At 46.1% G+C, this 22,351-nt stretch overlaps 1 protein-coding gene across 1 annotated transcript; it reads right to left on the reverse strand.

The window, feature by feature from the left end:
* Window positions 1-5,538: 5,538 nt before the first annotated feature.
* Window positions 5,539-15,600, reverse strand: Akr7a3 (aldo-keto reductase family 7 member A3). Its single transcript, XM_045149086.1, has 7 exons — window positions 15,387-15,600; window positions 9,686-9,873; window positions 9,401-9,505; window positions 8,735-8,831; window positions 8,395-8,494; window positions 7,678-7,807; window positions 5,539-5,700 (listed from the first exon to the last, which is right to left on the reverse strand). The coding sequence occupies exons 1-7, from the start codon at window positions 15,598-15,600 to the stop codon at window positions 5,539-5,541; spliced, it is 996 nt and encodes a 331-aa protein (XP_045005021.1).
* Window positions 15,601-22,351: the final 6,751 nt, after the last annotated feature.

A 22,351-nucleotide genomic window follows, 5' to 3' on the forward strand; every position in this document is an offset into this window, starting at 1 on the left:
CCTGTCTGGCCAAATATAAGGCTTGCAATGTCCACTGTTGGGTATCTTCACTGGTGATTTCTCTCTCTTCCATGGAGCTGCATGCAGTGTAGCTTTTTCCTGCTTTCTGTCAGCTGGTCTACATGGAGGAGGTTTCCAGCTCAGCTCCAACAGGATTTCTCAGTGGCCTTGCAGCCCAAGTATGTGGAGTCTTCAGCAATAGGGTCTTACCATCTATTCCTGGTGGGAAACCAAGGGCCTTGACAATGGCCTGTAATGTTTTGAGGGCATCAGGGACCTCCCTGGCCAACAACTCACTGGAAGATATCCCATCCCTGGCACTAAAAATTTTCTGGTAATAATCTATGGCTCCTGTGTGTTCCATTGTCCAAAAAAGTAGGTTTCCATATGATTTATTTATATCCTCTTAGATTTTGATTAGCCCTCCCCCTACCATTTCTTTACTCAGTCTCTTCCCCTGTCCTCACTTACGCCTTTTCACCCCCATTAATCTGTTCTACTTACATATATACAATACCATCCTATGAAGTCCTCCCTCCCTCCCTTTCTATTCCCTTTATGTCACCTTCCTAGTTTACTGGCCTCTGCTATTTAGTTTTCTTCCTATTCATACAGAAGTCCAGTCATTGCACTCTTTATCTTCACAAGTTAATCATATACTTAACCACATGACTCAACAGTCTTTTTCTAGTTCTTTAAGGTTAATGAAAATGACTCAGCAATCTCATTCCTCAGGGGTTTTTATTGGGCGGGGGGAGTTGGAGGTAGGATCTCACCACCAGCCCAGGTGGACCTGGAACTTGCTCTGTCATCTCAGTCTGGCCTCAAACTCACAGCGATCCTATCTCTGCCTCCCCAGTAGTGCTGGGATCAAAGGCATGTGCCACCACGCCCTACTTATTCCTCAATTTTTATCCAAAAGAAGTGTAGACATACATTCACACAAAAAGCTATATCAAGTGGTTATAATGATTGTATTTGTACATGCCAGAAAATAAAGACAATGTAAATGTCCCTCAACTGCAAAATGGACAAAGAAATACACTGTAGGACATTCATACAAAGAAACACAGTAATCTCAATTCAAGCCAGATTCAAAATGCTATACACATTGAGATGTGATCTCTCTGACATTCCTGCAAGTTCAAAGCTAGAGAGACAGAAAACAAACCAATGGTTACCCATGGGTGCTGGTAGGAAGAGGGGAGAGGCATGAAGAGCTTTGTGTGGTGGTGGTGGGGCTATTCTGTATCTTGATTGTGGTGTGGCTGACCAACTGTATGTAGTTGTTGACACCTTCAAAACTGGGTGGGAGAACTGTATTCTAAAAAAGGATGGCCATAGCTGGGCATGGGTGCATGTTTTAATCCCAGCACTCAGAAGGCAGAGAGGCAGGAGACTGCTGTAAGTTCCAGGCCACCCTGAGACTACATAATGAATTCCAGGTCTGCCTGAGCTAGAGTGAGGCCCTACTTGGAAAACAACAACAAAAAATAATAAATAAAAAGGATGGGCGTGGTGGCGCATGCCTTTAATTCCAGCACTCAGGAGGCAGAGGTAGGAGGATCGCTGTGAGTTGGAGGCCAGCCTGAGACTACAGAGTGAATTCCAGGTCAGCCTGAGTTAGAGTGAGACCCTACCCCAGAAAACAAAAAGTAAAATAAATAATGAAAAGGATGGCCTTGCTAGGTGCTATGCCACATGCCTGTGATTCCAGAACTCCAGAGGCAGGGGCAGGAGGATTGCTTCATGTTGGAGGCCTGGGTTACAGGGTGACACCCTGTTAGAAAGTAGGGAAGTTGGGGCTGGAGAGATGACTCAGCAGTTGGAGGTGCTTCGTTGCAAAGCCTGATGGCCTAGGTTCAATACCCGGTAAGTATACCCATGTAAAGCCATATGCACAAAGCGATGCATGTATGTGGAGTTTGCAATGACAAGAAGACATGCCCATTCTCATTCATCCCCCGCCCCCTTAAAATAAAACAAAAAAGAAGGTAGAGGGAAGCATGGTCAGAGGACAGGCAGTGACCCATGCCTGTAATCCCAGCATTCTACAGACAGGCCAAGGTGAGAAAATTGCCCAAAGTTGAAAGCCAGCCCAGGCTCTAAAGCACGTATGGGCCAGCTAGAGCCACACAGCAAGACCCTGTCTCAAAGCGCTGCAATACATAGATCCATAGATAAGTAGATAATTGGATGTTGAGGGTATAGCTCAATGGTAGACTTGTCTAGCTCAGGACTTCTTAAACGTTTCTTTTCTTTTTCCTCCCTTCCTCCCTCCCTTCCTTTCTTTCTCTTTCTCTTTCTCTTCTTATTTTATTTTATTTATTTATTTATTTGAGGGGGTGTTGCAGTCAGGTTTGCATTGCTGGTAGAAATCATCCAACCAAGAGCAGCTTCTGGGGAAAAAGAGGTTTATTTTGGCTTACAGGCTCAAGGGGAAGCTCCACGATGGCAGGGGAAAACGATGGCATGAGCAGAGGAGAGTGGACATCACCCCCTGACCAACATAAGGTAGACAATAGCAACAGGGGAGTACGCCAAACACTGGCTTGGGGAAACTGGCTATTAGCCTACCCCCAACAATACATTCCCTCCAGGAGGCGTTAATACCCAAATCTCCATCAGCTGGGAACCTAGCATTCAGAACACCTAAATTTATGGGGGACATCTGAATCAAACCACCACAGGGGGAGAGACAGAAAGAGGCAGAAAGAGAGAGAGAGAGAGAGAAGGGGTGTGCCAGGACCTCTAGCCACAGCAAATGAACTCCAGATGCATGTGCCACGATGTGCATCTGGCTTATGAGGGTTCTAGGGAATAGAAGCTGAGTCATTAGGCTTCGCAGACAACTGCCTTAACTGCTAAGCCATCTCTTCAGCCCTAAATATTTTATTTCTATTTACTTATTTAAAAGAGAGAGGGAGGAAGAGAGAGAGAGAGAGAGAAAGCAAGCAAGCCTATGGAAGCCAACTCCAGACACATGCGCTAGCTACTTTGTACATTTGGCGTAAGTGGGTAAATGGGTCCTGGGGAGTTGAAACTGGGTCCTTTGACTTTGCAGGCAAGCACCTTAACTACTAAGCCATCACTCCAGTCCCTCTTTTTTTTGAGGGAGGGTCTCACTCTAGCCCAGGCTGGCCTCAAACTCTACCTTTGCCTCCCAAGTGCTAGGATTAAGGGCATGTACCACGATATCCAGCTTTAAACATTTTTCTCTTGCCACCCTGAGGAACTTTTACACAACCTCAGTCATATAAAATAGATATGTAAATGAGACATTTATTGACAATAAATCATAAAGAAATTAATTTCAGCAGGCACCATGGGGCAGCACTTGGGAAGGAATGTAAGATGGGTCAGAGGTTCCAGGTCAACCTCAGATACATTTATATTAAAATCATCCTTGGCTACATGAGACTGTGTCTAAAAAGAAAAAGAAAAAAAAATGCTAGGGATGGTGGCACTTGCCTTTAATCTCAGCACTCGGGAGGCAGAGGCAGGAGGATTACTGTGAGTTCGAGGCCAGTTTAAGATTAGATAGTGAATTCTGACTAGAATTCTGGGCTAGAGAGAAACCCTACTATACATATGAAGTCTTTTTTTTTTTTTTTAATTTGAGAGTGACAAACACAGAGAGAAAGACAGGTAGAGGGAGAGAGAGAGAATGGGCATGCCAGGGCTTCCAGCCTCTGAAAACGAACTCCAGACGCATGTGCCCCCTTGTGCATCTGGCTAACGTGGGACCTGGGGAACCGAGCCTCGAACCGGGGTCCTTAGGCTTCACAGGCAAGCGCTTAATCGCTAAGCCATCTCTCCAGCCCCATATGAAGTCTTTTGCTTTTACAGAAATCAGAAATGTATGGGCTAGGGAAATGCCTTAGTGGTTAAGGCATTTGCCTGCGAAGCCTAAGGACCCTGGTTTGATTCTTCAGGACCCACATAAGCCAGATGCACAAGGGGGCATCGTTTGCAGTGGCTGGAGGCCCTGGCACACCCCTGCTCTTTCTCTCAGCCTCTTCCTCGCTCTCTCAAATAAATAAATAAAATATTTTTAAAAGAAAAAAATGTAATGACTTAATTACAGAAAACAAAGATATTTAATATTTTCCTGCCATCATTCCTCAGCATATAAGCACTGAATTAGTGTGTGTGTGTGTGTGTGTGTTGTGTGTGTGTATTTGGTTTTTCAGGGTAGTATTTAGCTGTAGCCCAGGATGACCTGGAATTCACTATGTAGTCTCAGTGTGGCCTCAAACTCCCTGTGATCCTCCTACCTTCCTACCTCAGCCTCCCGAGTGCTGAAATTAAAGGCATGCACCACCATGCCCAGCTATTTTTTTTTTTTGTTTATTTTTATTTATTTGTTTGAGAGCAATAGACAGAGAGAGAAAGAGGTAGATAGAGAGAGAGAGAGAATGGGCGCGCCAGGGCCACCAGCCACTGCAAACAAACTCCAGATGCGTGTGCCCTCTTGTGCATCTGGCTAATGTGGGTCCTGGGGAACCGAGCCTCGAACCAGAGTTCTTAGGCTTCACAGGCAAACGCTTAACTGCTAAGCCATCTCTCCAGCCCCCAGCTATTTTTTTTTTAATTGTGCTAGAATGTGTTAGAATGTTCATTTCAGAACTTACTATTGGACTTGCTGACTTGAGTTCCAGTTTTTTAAAATGTGTACTTATTTGCAAGCAGAAAGAGATAAAAGAGAGACAGAGACAGACAGAATGGGCACACGAGGACCTCCAACCTCTGGAAACAGACTCCAGATATATGCACCGTTTTGTGCATCTGGCTTTATGTGGGTACTGGGGAACTGAACTTGGGTCGTTAGGCTTTGCAGGCAAGTGCCTTAACCTCTGAGCCATCTCTCCAACACCCCCAGAGTGTGTGTATTACTATTCCTGAAGCTGCTATTTTTTTCATTAGTTCCAGTGATTTTCTGGTCTCTACCACCTCAGGACTGGGGTTACAGATGCACATGACCATGCCCAGTTGTTAATGGGGGTCCTGTGGACTGAAGTCAAGTAGTCCCTCAGGCCTCTCAGGCACTCAGTGTGCTTGAATGCTGAGTCATATCTCTAGCCCTACCTTGCCATAGGAGTGTCTAGAAGCCTACTGAGTAAACTTCAACAGTCTGTTTAGATAGCCTGAGAAGAGGTGTTTGGACCAATCACAACCATTTATTTGGCCCAACCACAGCAATTCTCCCTCTACCTCCGGAGTGCTGGGATTAAAGGTGTGTGCCACCATGCCCCGCCTCTTTTCTTTTCTGCTCTCCATTTCCCCTTCCCCTTTTCCCTCCCTTTCCCACCTCCTCCAGCAAGGCTTCACCTTCAAAATTGCCACCAGCTGGGACTAAACATTCAAAACACATGAATTTATGGGAGACATCTGATTCAATCAACTACCACAGAAGGCAATAGACAGCAGGGCCACAATCTAGAAAAATGCTGCACGGATCAGAGTCAGCATAAGGCAAAGATTGGCAAGGCTGTGAGAATCAGAGGTGACAGGGAAGCCCTTGGAGCTTCCCGTGGCCTAGTAGAAATAGCTGGGACACTCGTGGGCAACCAGGTGCCAGGCTTGGTTGAACGCGTCCACCACAGCTGGTTCCAGGTGTCCTTCCTCAGTTGCAGCCAGGTTCTGTTGCAGCTGTTCCAGGTTGGACATGCCAGTGATGACTGTGTCTCCATGGGCACCCTGTAAGGAAGATGGCCAGACTTCAACACACTTCTGCTGCCAAGTGGCTCCTGTCACTTGCCCCTTCTGCCGGTCTCTAGCTAAGATTTGCAATCTTATTTATGTCCTGAACACTGGGAAAGAATGGAGGGGGTCTCTGACAGCTGAACCTACGTCACTCTATACATTTCCCCATTGCCCTGTGTTCATCCACACAGACCTAAGTGAGCTCTTCCACCAAAAGACCGAAAAACAACTGAGTTGTTTCATCTCTCTGAGACTCTGTCTCATTCCCAGAGGGGTTAGTGGCCCCACTTACTGACACCCTTCCACCACATACCTGTTGCACGGTATGTTACTGCATACAGATGAAGTTGGAGGACTGGGAAGGCTCAGGTTCCCTAGAGCAGAGGACACAGCAGGAGACCCATCCTCCACCCGAGGAGCAGGGCTTACATGTGTTCATTTCCATTTCTTTAAGAGCTGCATGAACTGTGCCTTATGAACAAAGGTAATCATAATTCCTAAGGCCTGAATAACAATTTTGCCAGTGGTGATGCATACCTTTATCCCAGCACTTGGGAGGCAGAGGTAGGAGGATCACTGTGAGTTAGAGGCTACCCTGAGATGAAACTATATAGTGAATTCCAGGTCAGCCTGGACTAGAGTAAAATCCTACTTCGAAAAACCAAAAAAAAAAAAAAAAAAGAAAAGAAAAGAAAAAGAAAAGAAAGAAAGAAAGAAAAAATATTAACAATTTGTCTGTTTGTTCTTTCTGACCGAGTCTCATTCTACAGCTCTTGCTGACTTGAAAATCACTATGTATCCCAGGCTAGCCTCAAACTTGCATCAATTCTCAGCCTCACAGGCGCTAAGATTACAGATTTGAATCACCACACCTTTTTCCTTAGTAAAAGGTAAGTCCATGATGCAAGACTATGAAATGTCTGGCATTTATTTTTTAATATTTATTTTAGTTTTAATTATTTACTTGTTTGAAAGAGAGGGAAAGAGGCAGATTGGGGAGAAAGGGTGTACCAAGGCCTCTAGCTGCTGCAAATGAACTCCGGAAGCATGTACCACCTTGTGCATCTAGCTTATGTGGGTACTGTGGATTTGAACCTGGGTCCTTAGGCTTTGCAGGCAAGTGCCTTAATAGCTAAGTGATCTCTTCAGCCCCATTATTTACTTATTTAATTAAACATGTGTATATGCACACACATGCATGTTCTCACCAACTAGGGTCTTTTGCCACTGCAAATTAATGTCCACCTATCTTTACATGGCTGACTGAGAATTGACCCGAGACAGGCAGGCTTTGCAAGCAAGTGCCTTCAACTCCTCAGCAATCTCTCCAGTCCCCAAAACCTGGCATTGAGATGTCATCAAAGAATACTGTCAAGAGTCCATGAGTAGTGGAAGAAAGAAATGTCAAAAGAGAATGTACCCTCATCAGAAATCACCTAAAGGGGGCTGGAGAGATGGCTTAGTGGTTAAGATGCTTGCCTGTCAAGCAAAAGAATCCAGGTTCCATTCTCCAGGTCCCATGTAAGCCAGATGCACATGGTGGTGCATGCATCTAGAATTTGTTTGCAGTGGCTAGAGGCCCTGGTGCTCCCATTCTCTCTCCCCCTTTTTCTGTCTCAAATAAATAAAATAAATCTTAAAAAAAAAAAAAAAGGGCTGGAGAGATGGCTTAGTGGTTAAGCACTTGCCTGTGAAGCCTAAAGACCCCGGTATGAGGCTCAATTCCCCAGGACCCACATTAGCCAGATGCACAAGGGGCACACACATCTGGAGTTTGTTAGCAGTGGCTGGAAGCCCTGGCGCACCCATTCTCTCTCTCTCTCTCTCTCTCTGTTTCTCTCTCTGTCACACTCAAATAAATAAATAAAAATGAACAAAAAAAAAATTAAAAAAAAAATCACCTAAAGGTAACCATGGGTCCCCCAAAAGGAAAGAAGCTGAGCTTGAAGGCCAGCCGGGCAGCCGGGTTACCTGCAGCTTTGAGTGGTGGTACATCCACCTCAGGGCAGCGGAGGTCATGCTGGGCACGCTGGGGCCATAGGTGGCCTGCAGGGACTTCTCCACCAGGGCGATGGCCTCGAAGTGGTGCACCTTCCAGAAGCTGAGTAGGTGGGGATGGTGGCACAGGGGTCAGCTCCTTTGGGGTCACACTGGGGGCCACAGGCAAAGAGCCAACCAAGGTGCTGTCCCCACCCCGTTCTGCCAGAACTGTGGACCAGTGTCCTTCCCAGCAGAGGATCCTTTTTTTTTTTTTTTTTTTTTTTTCTCAATTAACCGCTAAACCATCTCTCCAGCCCAACAGAGGATCCTTTACTGGACATCAAAACCTCCCAGGCTACATTCCCCCAGCAAACATCAGCGACCCCCTTATTAGTGAGACTGCCTGCCTTTTACCTAGTGCAACAGGGAACAGACTACAAGGGCCAGGCTCAGCCTCTGACCCGAGAGCCTCTATCCAGGGTCCTCTCTGTCCCCCTTGACAAGTGACTTCTCGGGAAGTAGCTATGGCAGTAAGTGCCACATGGTCCAAGGGTCATTTCCTCACCGAGGTACAAGAAAACAAGAAACCCCAGCGTTTTGAGTTTCTTATTAGAACCCAGACAGGGGCAGCAATGGGGCTTTGCTCCCAAGAGGGCTGTCTACACTGTCACCTCACTGTCCCCATCCCAAAGCAGACAAGCAGCTCACCGGTTCCTGTACGTCTCGGCCCAGGAGTTCCCAAAGAAGCGGCCCTCGGGCTGCTTCCCGTCCTTGTCCTCGTACTTGTACCTGCCGGTCAGCAGCCCCCCTGCAGGAAGCCTGTGGTCACACCCTGGTCCAGACTGCTCCCAGAGGCTGCCAGATACCTCCCAGCTCATGATTCGGGGAGAAGACAGGAACCCAGAAGCATGGAGGACACAGCCCGGTCTCTGGTTAAAGACCCACTAACTTAGAGACCTGGGCTGGGCATCTACAAGGGCATGAATAGGCAGAGATGGCCAGGCATGTCCACCCACCCACAAGAGCCTATAGCCACAGCATCTCCTACCAGCCAAAGGGGTGTAAGCATAGAATCTCAATCCAAAGTGTCTGAGGCAGGGGAAGAGCTCCTTTTCTACTTGCCGGCTGGTGGCGTTGTACAAGCCCTGCAGGGAGATATGTCAATGAAAAGGACCTCAAATATACTCCTGTAAACAACCTCTGTCCTGGCCTTAACAACGCTAAGAAAGCCGGACATGGTGGCACACACGCCTTTTATCCCAGCACTCGGGAGGCAGAGGTAGGAGGATCACCTTGAGTTCAAGGCCACCCTGAGACTCCATAGTGAATTCCAGGTCAGCCTGGGCCAGAGTGAGACCCTACCTCGAAAAACCAAAACAAACAAACAAACAATGCTTGGAGCTTGACAATCAGGGCATATACCTAGAGATGGTGGAGGAGGGGCTCATGCAAAAGAAAACCTAAGATACAAAAAGTCTTGGAGGGCTGGAGAGATGGCTTAGCAGTTAAGGTGCTTGTGTTTGAAGCCTAAAGACTCAAGTTCAACACTCCAGGTCTTACATAAGCCAGACGCACAGTGATGCAAGCAAAGTCATTAAAGTTTGATTGCAGTGGCTGGAAGCCCTGGTATGCCAATTCTCTCTCTCTCTCTTGCATAAAAAATGCCTTTGGAGCCCGAGGCCTGGGTAACCCTGGCACACCGAGTGCCCCTCACCTGGTACACGGTCGGCAGGATCCAGCCATTCTTCTTGCAGAGGGTACAGATCGCGGCCACCTCCCAGGAGGCATAGTTGGAGAGGCCAAGCTCCACAAACTTGCCCTGCAAGGAAGAGACGCCATCCGTCACAGCCCATCTCAGACCAGGAAGGGGAGACTGACCGGGTGGGGACCCTGGGAGCAGGCCTGTGTCTGGTTGTGCTCTGGGAGCCCGGAGCCTCACTCTCGGTGAGTCAGGATGAGAAGAGTGGAGACCACCTCCCTGCGCTGGGGCCACCCGCACCTCCTGGTGCAGCTGGTGGCAGGCGCGCAGAGTCTCTTCCACAGGGGTGCTGTGGTCAGGCAGGTGCAGGTAGAAGAGGTCCACTCGGGGACACTGCAGCCGCTTCAGTGATGTCTCCAGCTGGGACCGGATACCGTCAGCGTTCAGTGACTTCCCGTTCAGTGGAGCAGCCTTGGTGGCAATTTTCACTTTTCAGGGAGAGAAGTGGAGAGGCTCAAGCCACTTAGCAAATAGGGTTTCTTTTACTTTCTTTCTTTCTTGTATTTTTTTTAGGTAGGGTCTCGCTCTAGCCCAGGCTGACCTGGAATTCACTATGTAGTCTCAGGGTGGCCTCAAACTCAATCCTCCTACCTCTGCCTCCACAGTGCTAGGATCAAAGGTGTGTGACACCATGCCCAGTGAAATAGGGTTTTTTTTTTGTGTATGATACTTAAGAGATAGAAGGTGGGCATAGTGGTGTACACCTTTAACCCGAGCACTTAAGAAGTAGAGGGAGGCAGCCTCAGGGGGTTCAAGGCCATCAAAGCTACATAGCAAAGTCTCAGCCCTAACCCTCAAATATCCAGGAGATCTTAGGGTATTTTTTGTTTGTTTGCCTGCTTGTTTGTTTTGAAGCAGGGTCTCACAGTAGCCCAGGCTTCCCTGGAACTTGCTCTGTAGCTCAGGTTGGCCTTGAACTCATGGTGCTCCTCCTATTTCAAACCCTTGAGTGTTGGGATCCTAGGCTTGAGTCCAAAGTGCATTGGCAAGGACATGTGTACTTCACCAGAGTGGTGTATAGCTTTTATTTTTAAATACCTTATTTATTTATTTGTCTTTATTTCAGAGAGAGACAGATGGAGAATGGGGGCGCCAGGGCCCCAAGCCACTGTAAACAAACTCCAGACACATGTGCCACCTTGTGCATCTGGCTTGAATGGGCACATGATTAGCTAAAACATAAAACTCCCAGGTTTAGTGGCATCCCAGCACTCAGGAGGCAGAGGTAGGAGGATCATCTGGAGTTTGAGGCCAGCCTGAGACAGTGAATTCCAGGTCAGCCTGGGCTAGAGTGAGGCCCTACCTATATACATACATACATATATGACATCTTTTAGGGTACACCTAAAGGAATAGATGATTTTACCAAATGCAGAACTCAACTTCAGATCTGAGCTCTGTAGTCCTGGCCTCAAAGATGAAGGGGAGGAGACACAGAAAAGGAAGCTTTGGGCTGGAGAGATGGCTTAGCGGGAGATATGTGACTCTAGGTGCCTCTTTCTTTTCTTTTTTCATAAAGTCCAGTAAGCTAGAAAAGACATATAAAGGGAAGAGAAAGGGGGGGAGCTTAATAGGACGTTAGTGTATATATGTAAGTAGAACAGATTAATGGGGGTGAAAAGGCCTAAGTGAGGTCAGGGGAAGAGATTGAGTAAAGGAAAGGTGGAGGGAGGGCTAATCAAACTCTAAGAGAATATAAATAAATCATATGGAAACCTACTATTTTGGACAATGGAACACTCAGGAACTGTATATTGTTGCTAGAAAATTTTCAGTGCCAGGGATGGGATACCTTCCAGTGAGTTGTTGGCCAGGGAGGTCCCTAATGAACCCCAAAACATTATAGGCCATTGCCAAGGCCCTTGGTTTCCCACCAGGAATAGATGGTAAGACCCTATTGCTGAAGACTCCACATACTTGGGCTGCAAGGCCACTGAGAAATCATGCTATAACTGAGCTGATAACCTCCTCCACATAGACCAGCTGACAGAAAGCTATAAGAAGTCATTCTGCATGCAGTTCAATGGAAGAGAGAGAAACCACAGTGAAGATACTCAACAAAGGACACTGCAAGCCTTATATTTGGCCAGCCAGGCCAAATGAGCCAATGGACACGTCTGTCATGGTGGAAACTAACTGCCCTCTAATTGGACTGGAGGCCCACTCCATGGGAAGGAATACATCCCTGATACTGAAAACTTAAAACAGGGGTAGTCATGAGCCCTAGGGGTATAACATCTGCTATTGTCTGGCTAAATGTATATACTATGCTTATCAAACTGCCCAGTAAGCACTTCTCTTAATGTTCATACCCATATATTAATGCTACTCTCACTTTTGGTAGAGAATCTTTTTTCAGATGGCAGTGACCTTGGGATGACTCAGGAAGGCATCATGGTGCTGGAAAGAAGTGACTGCAATATCTCTGTCACACCTCCCAAGGCTCAGGGTCTATTGGGGAAGAGGTGGCAGAAAGAATGTAAGAGCCAAAGGAAAGGTAGGACTCCTTAGAACGTGCTCCACCTGAGACATAAAATGGCCTGGATATTCATGACCTCACAGTTCCTGATACTACCTACACAAGACCATCATAATAGGAGGAAAAAATCATGGCATCAAAAAAAAGAGACTGATTGAGAGGGGGAGGGGATATGGTGGAGAATGGAGTTTCAAAGGGGAAAGTGGGGGGAGGGAGGGCATTACCATGGGATATTGTTTACAATCATGGAAGTTGTTAATAAAAAAATTGAAAAGGAAAAACAAAACAAAGTGGTGAAATAAGCAAAGATGAAATTTCACCATTTTATGTACACTGTTCTACAGCCTCGTGGCATGAAGCACTTCCCTACAACCTTTTCATCTTCCCGCTCTGTAAGAACTTATGCAAGAGACCCTACTCCTGCATTTTTTCCTTCCCTTCTTCTCCAGGGCACCTAATCTCCTTCCCATGCCTGTGGTTTTGATTGCTTACTTAGCTAGCTCCCATAACTGGAACCAAGTGGTATTTATCCTTGTGTCTGGTTTGTTTCACTTAGCATAATGTCTTCAAGGTTCGTCCATGTTGTGACAGGTGTCAGAGCTTCATTCATTTATTTTTTCTGAGTTAGGATCTCTTAGGCTTGCCTTGAACTCAGCTCCTCCTACCACAGCCTCCTCAAGTGCTAGGATTAATGGCATGCACCACCACATCCGGCTCTTCATTCCTTATTAATGCTGATAGTATTTCCGTGTAAAAATACACACACTTTATGCATCCATCTGCCCTTCACTGGACATCTCTCCAGCCCTCAACAAGGCTTTTTAAAGAGAAGGGATGAAGAATATCTATTTGGCAACAACCAAGGTTATCACATGCAAACAAGAATAGGTTATTCTAAATTTTTTTTTTTTTTTTTTTTTGGTTTATCGAGGTAGGGTCTTACTCTAGGCCAGGCTGACCTGGAATTCACTATGGAGTCTCAGGGTGGCCTCGAACTCACGGTGATCCTCCTACCTCTGCCTCCCAAGTGCTGGGATTAAAGGTGTGCACCACCACGCCCAGATTTAAATTTTTATATATTTATTTATTTGCAAGCAGAGATATAGAAGAGAGACAGACACAGAGGGAATGGGCACACCAGGGCATGTAGCCACTGCAAATGAATTCCAGATGCATGTGCCCCTTGTGCATCTGACTTACATGGGCACTGGGAATTGAGCCTGGGTCCTTTGGCTTCACAGGTCAATGCCTTAACTGCTAAGACCAAGAACAGGTATTTTAATGCAAATAAATTGTCTACCTGTAAACTCAGGAGGATGTCAAGAAATGCCCTTTACTCAAAAGGTGGGGAGAGATTATAGAACACTTAGAAATATGGGCTTTTAACCAATTGTTTCGTGAGTGGATTTGAGACCCACTCCATGGAAGAGAATTCTTGCCTAAGGAAAAGCTGGGAAGGTAATAAACCCTGGGTGTGTGTGGTGGGGAACTAATATTGTTGTCTGGCTAAATGGATATGTTATACCCACCAAACTGTCCTCTATGTACTTATATTTATGCCCACATATAATTGCTTCTCTCGCTTTTTTGTTAGAGATGCTTTGTGGAGAGCAAGCTAGTTGGCAAAAGGCTAATCTTTGCACAGGTCAGGCCTGGGGAAGTGGACAACTATGTGCCTTGGGTCCAGCTTTGTGAAGACAGGAAACTCACAGCTTCTTCACAGATTACCTGGTGAAATAAACCTAAATAGAGAACTTACGATCTGGTCTGATACAAACTCATGATCTCTCTTATGCTCTGACTCCCCATAGCTTTGACTGCCTGAACCGAAATAAAAGCTACAAGTACAGTCAGTTTGGGGAGCACTAGAGTGCACCCCCCCGAACCCTTCATTAAATCAGATTGTGCCTGGGTTGTGTTCCTTTCATGTTTATCCAAATGCCTCTGGACTGTGTGTACAAAGCTTCTCTTTCCAGATGGCAGTGACCAATGGGGACTCCCAAAACTCACCAAAGTGCTCAGAAGCGACAGTGGAGTGCTCAGCACTAAATGAGACACGTGAATCATCCCCTCCAAGGCTCAGGGACCATTGCAGACAAGATGGCAGGAAGAATGTAGAAGCCGAAGGAAGGGGAGGAGTGCTTTGCAATATTGTCTTCCAGACACAGAGTGGCATCGGTATTCATGATCTCACAGTGGCTGATGCTACCAACACAAGATTGGCACGGTAGGAGGGGGGAAATGACATAAAAATTGAAGAGAGACTAGTTAGAAAAAAAGGGGTTCAGTAGACTAAGGATTTGAGAAGGGGAAAAAGGAGGGGTGTGGGAGGGGATTATTGTCTATACATACAAAGATTGTCAATAAATGGCTTAAAGTAAAGAACTATGGGCTTTTAAAATTCTTTTCTTTGCCTAACTTGTATCCTTGTTGATAAAAGAATATATACTATACAATGTTTATATTTATTGGAAATATGGTGTCATTTGTATATTTATATGAAATATATAGTAATAGTAATAGTAAGGGTGATAGGCTTAAAATATAAAAGTGAAAGCTATTGTCTTAAAGCAAGATTCTGAATAATCTGTTCTGTTCCAACCCAAAGGTTTAGAATTTTAAGAAATTCTTTAAAATGTGAAAAGAACAAGATGAGTGTTCTTTTGCCATGGTAATCTAATATGTGATGTGGAATATTATTACAGAGAGTTGGTTTTGGCAAAATTTCTGCAGACACTGATGACTGCATGAAAAGTTAATATCATGCTCATTTTATATTTGGACAAATAAAGATAGAGAAATGAAACACACACACACAAAAAAAGAATATCTATTTGACGGGGACAATTTGTAGAGAAAATTAATTAGCAGTCTTTCCATAGCTGCTCTCTTTCTTAAGAGAAACTTCAGACACCTGCGATCTCATTTCCCAGGTTCTCATCACTGAGTATTGAGACATGAGTGGAGACTGAGGAGTGCACTTTCCAAAGCCTGCTTTCTTCCCCAGCTCCCTGGGGTCTTTTAGTGATTGCTCTCCTCTAGTCTCAGGCTGAGTGCTGCGGTTCCTGGGACTGCCACCCTGGTGAAGCGGGAGCCCCTGCTAAAGTCAACAGGCTCTGGGAGCTACAGGGAGCAAAGTTTAAGGTCCTGTGCAAGTTTGAGCTAAGGTTTTCGGCGGCCTGGCCCAAAGTCTGATCTGTGGCGGTGCTAAGCAATGCCAGGGCTGCCAGAGACACCTGCTGGGCATGACTGCACATGGGAGACACACAGTGCCAGATCACCACATTCTCACTGCCCTACAGATGATGGGCAGGCTATGTGGTTCCAGGCTGGACCAGGGTCGAGAGGAGGAAAGGAGACAGGCAAAGCCGTGCTCTGGAGCCAGTGGCCAGGAAAGAATCGAGCGGTGCTGGGGACTCCATCCAGCTTGGGGCAGGGGGGAAGTCAGGGGCGAGCTTTTACCTCTGCAGTCACCGCGGCCCAGCCCGAGCCCCAGGCCGCCCAGGATGCTCTCGGACTGGCCGTCGCTGTACACGAAGGCCGTGTCCAGCTCGGTGTGGCCGCGCTCCAGGAAGGCGCGAACCGACGCGGCGCTGGCGGTCGCGTCCATGCGGCTCCCCATCATCATGGTGCCCAGGATCGTGGCGGGCCGGGTAGGTGACACTGGACGGGACATGATGATGACCGTGGCTAGGCGGGAGCTGGGGAGCAGTAGAGACCTTCAGCTAGGCAGCAGGGACACGGAGCGACCCGCACCAGGTAGCGGGGCGGGAGCGGCGCCCATTGTGGGCAGGAACAGTGGAGCGGACCCGGGCAGCATCCTGGGTCCTGGAGGCTTCCTCAGAGCTCAGGGACCCTCCTTTGTCTTGGCTGGCACAGGGCCACCTGGACCTGTGACTTCAGCTGTGACTCATCACATTCCCTCTTTTTTCTTTTCTTTCTTCCTTTTTTTTTTTTTTCAAGGTAGGATCGCACTCCAGCCCAGGCTGACCAGGAATTCGCTATGTAGTCTCAGGCTGGCCTCGAACTCACAGCTATCCTTCTACCTCTGCTTTTCAAGTGCTGGGATTAAAGGTGTACGTCACCACACTGGCCTCCCTCATTAGATATTTAGGTTTTTCAAGGTAGGTTCTCATTCTAGCAGCGACTGACCTGGAACTCATTCTATAGTCTCAGGCTGGCTTTGAACTCATGGTGATCCTCCTACCTCTGCCTCCTGAGTGCTGGGATTAAAGGTGTACGCCAGTCCAGGCATCAGCCTCCCTCTTTCTCTGCCTCAGTCCTGAATTGTTGGGGTGGGGAGGGGGGTGGTCTCTTGTCTCTTCCTAGAAGAGGTTTAGGGAGTGGGTGAGTCCGAGGGCCAGCCCACCACCTGCAGTGAGGGCCCCAGACTGTGTCTCTAGGAGCAGACCTGTCAGCCTTGACGTCTATAAACCCAGGAGAAACTATCGTGTGAAGTGAAGGCAAAACAGACTGTTCAGAGAAGCAAAGGTGGAGAGAATTCACAGATAGCCATGACAGATGTATTTGAAAGAGTTACTCATCTGAAGGAACAAGGGAGGGGGACTGGGAAGTAGCTGGACTGACTGGAGGGGGCAGTAGCCCGAGGTACTTGGATGTGACTGGAGGACTGTGTAGTGTGTGGCGCCTGCAGGTCTAGGAAGATAGCGTGGGGCAGCCCAAAGGCTCTGAGGTAGAGGTGCCGAGCCCAGCCTTCCCTCGACCTCCGCCACACACTGGTGTGGGGTCGTCTTTAGGGGCAATTGTGATGCCACGTCTTGCCATCATTTTGAAACTGAAAATGGGTCTTCTGAGCTCATGCCAAAGCAGCGCGTCGGCAGCTGCCGCACATTTGTATCTCGGAATTTCTCCTAAAGGCAAACTGTAGGTTTTGCCTCGTTCCTTTGTATTTAAAGTTGCACTTGTTAACCTAACCAGTGTTTACGAAATCCTGTGGTTGGGGTGCTTTTTCTATAATAAAATACTATCATTTGTGGGGAAAAAAAAGTTACTCATGCAGTAGGGAACTTGGATTTCCATGCACACCAAATGCAGAGTGTGTGGGTAAATAGTAAAGGCTTTAAGACCAGCCTAGGCAAGAATGAGCTCCTCAGAATAGAGGACCCAGATGTAAGCCCAAGTAGCTATAGCCACCTGATATTCGATAAAAATGCCAAAAATACTCATTGGAGGAGAGACAGCCTCTTCAGCAAATGGTGTTTTGAAAACTGGGTATATATCTGCAGAAGGATGAAAATAGATTCTTCTCTCTCGCCATGCACAAGAATTAAGTCCAAATGGATTAAAGACCTTAACTCAGACCTAAAACTCTGAAACTGCTAGAGGAAAAAGTAGGGGAAACCCTTCAACATATTGGTCTTGGCAAAGACTTTCTGAATACATCCCCAATTGCTCAGGCAATAAAACCACAGATTAATCACTGGGACCTCATGAAATTACAAAGATTTTGCACTGCAAAGGACACAGTGAAAAAAGCAAAGAGGCAACCTACAGAATGGGAAAAAATCTTCGCCAGCTCTATATCTGATAGAGGATTAATATCTAGGATATACAAAGAACTCATAAAATTAAATAACAAGGAATCAAACAAACCAATCAAAAAATGGGCTATGGAGCTAAATAGAGAGTTCTCAAAGGAAGAAATATGAATGGCATATAAGCATCTAAAAAAATGTTCTATGTCACTAGTCATCAGGGAAATGCAGCTTAAAACTACATTGAGATTCCATCTCACTCCTGTCAGATTGGCCACCATCATGAAAACAAATGATCATAAATGTTGGTGGGGATGTGGAAAAAAAGGAACCCTTCTACATTGCTGGTGGGAATGCAATTTGGTCCAACCATTGTGGAAAACAGTGTGGAGGTTCCTAAACCAGCTAAAGATTGATCTACCATATGACCCAGCTATAGCACTCCTAGGCATATATCCAAAGGACTCATCTCATTTCCTTAGAAGTACATGCTCAACCATGTTTATTGCTGCTCAATTTATAATAGCTGGGAAATGGAACCAGCCTAGATGTCCCTCAACTGATAAGTGGATAATGAAGATGTGGCACATTTATACAATGGAGTTCTACTCAGCGGTAAAGAAAAATGAAGTTATAAATTTGCATAAAAATGGATGCACCTGGAAAGTATTATACTAAGTGAGGTAACCCAGGCCCAGAAAGCCAAGCGCCACATGTTCTCTCTCATATGTGGATCCTAGCTACAGATGATTGGGCTTCTGCGTGAGAATGAAAATACTTAGTAGCAGAGGCCAGTAAGGTAAAAAGGAGACATAAAGGGTAGAGAGAGGAAGGGAGGAGGATACTTAATAGGTTGATATTGTATATATGTAATTACAATGATTGTAATGGGGAGGTAATATGATGGAGAATGGAATTTCAAATGGGAAAGTGTGGGGGTGGGGAGGGAGGGAATTACCATGGGATATATTTTATAATCATGGAAAATGTTAAGAAAAATTAAAAAAAAAAAAAGAATGAGTTCCTTGCTAAAAAAAAAAAAAAAAAAAAAAAAAGAGCTGGGCATGGAGGCATCCACCTTTCATCCCAGCACTCAGGAGGCAGAGGTAGGTAGGAGGATCGTGAATTTGAAGACAGACTGAGTCTACATTGTGAATTCCAGGTCAGCCTGGGCCACAGCAAGACTCTGCTTCGAAAAACAACCAACCAACCAAACAAAACCCCTCAAGGTAAGATAGATCAATAGGTGATAGATAATTGGGACTAGAGGAGTAGATTTGTCCAGCATATATGAGGTCTGATGTTCTTTCCTACCATAGAGAGAAAGAGAGAGAGAGAGCGCAAATACACAGGGCTCTATTGAAGTTAACCATATACTAAATCGACTTATTCATAGATGTTTCCCTAAGATTAAACTAGGGGCTAGGGAGATGGCTCAATGGTTAAAGGCACGTGCTTTGCAAAACCTGAGAGCCAGGTTTCAATTTTCCACTACCCACAAAAAGCCAGATACACAAAGAGCACATGTATCTGATGCATCTGGAGTTCATTTGCAGTAGCAACAGGCCCTGGTGCTCTTTCTCTCTTTCCCCTAGCAAATAAATAAAAATACATTTAGCCAGGCGTGGTGGCACACACCTTTAATACCAGCCACTCAGAAGGCTGAAGTAGGAGGATTTCTGAGTTCCAGGCCAACCTGAGAGTACATAGTGAACTTTTTTTTTTTTTTTTTTTTTTTTTTTTTTTGAGGTAGGGTCTCGCTCTAGTCAAAGCTGACCTGGAATTCACTATGTAGTCTCAGGGTGGCCTTGAACTCACGGCAATCCACCTACCTCTGCCTCCCGAGTGCTAGGATTAAAGGCGTGTGCCACCACGCTCGGCTTCATAGTGAATTCTTGATAGAGTGAGAGCCTACCTCAACACCCCCCCCCCCACCAAAAAAGAGTGAAAATGACTCAGCAAATCTCCTTCTGTTTTTGCCACAGGACATAAAAAGCTATGTTCATACAAAAAACTATATTCCAGTGTTTATAGTGGTTGTGTTTTTAAGGGCCAGAATGTGGCAACAGAACAAATGTCCCTCAGCTGTGGATGGGACAAGATGTAAACTGTGGGGCATTCAAACCAGGAAAGACACAGCACCAGGTCCAGACCGCATCTGCTGAAAGAAATCAGACTCAAAAGGCTGTACACAATCCAGGCATGGTGGTGCACCTTTTAATCCCAGCCCTCAGGAGACAGGGGTAGGAGGATCATTATGAGTTCGAGGCCACCCTAAGATTACACAGTGAATTCCAGGTCAGCCTGGGCTACAGTGAGACCCAACCTTGACAAACCAAAAGAAAAAAAAAAAAAAAGAATTTCATGGGGTCTGGAGAGGTGGTTAAGGCATTTACCTGCAAAGCCAAAGGACCTGGGTTTGATTCCCCAGGACCCACATAAACCAGATGTACAAGGTGGTGCATGCCTCTGGAGTTTGTTTGCCGTGGCTGGAGGTTCTGGTGTACTCATTCTCTCTCTCTCTCTCTGCCTCTCTCAAATAAATAAATAAAAAAAAATTGTGGGGGGTGAGACTATTTTATATCTTTTTTTTACATGTGTAGTGTAGGGGAGGAGTTCCTATGTATGTGGGCACACATGTGTCAGTACACGTGCAAGTGTGTGTACACGTCTGTGTAGGTCAGAGGCTGTCACTGAGTGTCCTCCTTGATCCCGCTCCACTTTACTTAGGGCGCAGGGTCTCTCACTTGGACCCAGAGCTTGCCCATTTGGGTGGCATATATGCTTTTGTTGGATGAGGCTCGTTAGCAGAATGTGCTGCTTAGCTCCAGCGCTGTAATGAAATTCCAGGATATCTATCACCAGCTATTATTGTACAAGTGTTTGTCAAACTGATTAATAAAATAATCCAGAACTTTAAATAATCCTTAGTTTTTAATTTATTTGCAAAACAGAAAGAGAGAATTGGAGTACCAGGGTCTCTTGTTGCTGCAAATGAACCCCAGATTGTAATGGGGAAATTGGGGCTCTGGGGTGCTTCCTAGAACCCTAAGTCCTGAGTTCATATCTGCAAACTAACCAAAGAATGGGCAATTCCAGATTCAAAAATGATTTTTAAAAAATATTTTAATTTATTTATTTGACAGAGAAAGAGGGAGAGAGAAACAGGGAGAGAGAGATAATAACACCAGGACATCCAGCCACTGCAAATGAACTCCAGATGCTTGCACCCCCCCCCTTTGTGCATCTGGCTAATGTGGGTCTTGGGGTATCGAACCTGAGTCCTTTGGCTTTGCAGGCAAATGCCTTAACTGCTAAGCCATCCCTCCAGCCCAAGAGAATGATTTTTAAAATACCACATTTTATTTAGATTTTACAAGGAGTGCAGAAAGGGGAAGGCTGGGAGGTAAGGGGAGATAAAGTGGGGAGAAGAGAAGTACACCACGTGGAGCCCAGAAGTCCATGTGGGACGCGTGTGGCTCAGGAGTCCACGTAACCAGATACAGATCTGGGGGAAAAAAGCATGGAAAGAAAAAAGAAAGTTCAAGGAGCTCCTAAGGGCCAGGGGCCCTCCCAGTCGCACCTGGGAAAAACCCACCCACAATTGGAAGTTCTCAAGTCATCACAGCCAGACTGCCCTCCCTTTGCAAAGGTATTTATAACCTTAGGGTGGAGGGCTATCTTTTGGCCCAGGTGAACCAGAGGGTTGGTTAGAGCTAGGGGCTGTCTCAGGAAGAGATTAGATCTGGTACCAAGTTCCGGGGAATAAACTTGACCAACCACAATGTTTAAATCCTATGAAAGACCTCCCTCCCAGGAGGGGTCCTGACTGCTTGTGGAAAAACAGTTCTAGTGGAGATAAGAAATCAGATCATCCTTGATTTCTAACAAGTGCAAACTTTCCTGACTTTTTTACCTTCAGGGGGCCAGTCACCCTAACTCTACGCATTCAAGATGCATGCATGACATTGTGCATGTGGTTTTACATGGGTGTTGGGGAACCGAACCCAGACCAGCAGGCTTTGCAGGCAAGCACCTTTAACCACTGAGTCATCTCCCCAACCCCTAAATAACTCTGAAAAAAGAATAGCATATTAGTACATGACTGTAATCCCAGCACTTTCGGAGACTGAGGGAGGAGTATTGTCATTCGTTTGAGGCAAACCCTGGCCACATAGTGAGTTCTGGATAAACTGAGGCTACTTATAAAACCCTGTCTCATAGCTGGGCGTGGTGGCTCATGCCTTTAGTCCCAGCACTCAGGAGGCACAGGTAGGAGGATCACTCTGAGTTCAAGGCCACCCTGAGACTACATAGTGAATTCCAGGTCAGCCTGAGCTAGAATGAGACTCTACCTTGGAAAAACCAAAAACAAAACACAAACAACAACTAAAAAACCTGTCTCAAAAAAAAAAAAAAAAAATGTGAAGCCAGGCGTGGTGGCGTACATCTTTAATCCCAGCACTCAGGAGGCAGAAGTAGGAGGATGGCCGTGAGTTTGAGGCCACCCTGAAACTCCATAGTGAATTCCAGATTAGCCTGGGCTAGAGCGGAAACCCTACCTTGAAAAACCAAAAAAAAAAAAAAAAAAAAAAGAGAAAAGAAAAAATAAAGTGGAACTCAAGATGCCTAGTAGGCACAATGTCATGGGCTCAATCCCCAGCACTGCATAAGCAGGGTAGGGTGTGATGTGCCCACTTGTAACCTCCTTTCCACCCAACCCACACCCACAGCTGGAGGAGTGATGAACAGCTGCCTCCAAACCTTGGATTTTTCTTCCCTAGCTTTTAATGTCTCAAGTTTGTCCCAGAGTTTCCTGACGAAAATGGGGACCTTGATTGCTTGTATTAATCAATTTTCTGTTGCAGTAACATAGTTGAGATAAACACTTAACAGGGAGAAAAATTAATTTTGGCCCATGGTTTGAGCCCA

This window comes from Jaculus jaculus, chromosome 5 (genome assembly GCF_020740685.1).
Source record: "Jaculus jaculus isolate mJacJac1 chromosome 5, mJacJac1.mat.Y.cur, whole genome shotgun sequence".
Classification (NCBI taxonomy): domain Eukaryota; kingdom Metazoa; phylum Chordata; class Mammalia; order Rodentia; family Dipodidae; genus Jaculus; species Jaculus jaculus.

Excerpts from the sequence above, each read along its gene's own strand:
- Akr7a3 (XM_045149086.1), bottom strand. The coding sequence starts at position 15,600 with ATGTCCCGTCCAGTGTCACCTACCCGGCCCGCCACGATCCTGGGCACC. Across the intron at positions 9,874-15,386 it reads GGGCCGCGGTGACTGCAGAG|TGAAAATTGCCACCAAGGCT; the intron begins GTAAAAGCTCGC and ends CTCCCTGAAAAG. Across the intron at positions 5,701-7,677 it reads ACCACCACTCAAAGCTGCAG|GGTGCCCATGGAGACACAGT; the intron begins GTAACCCGGCTG and ends TCTTCCTTACAG.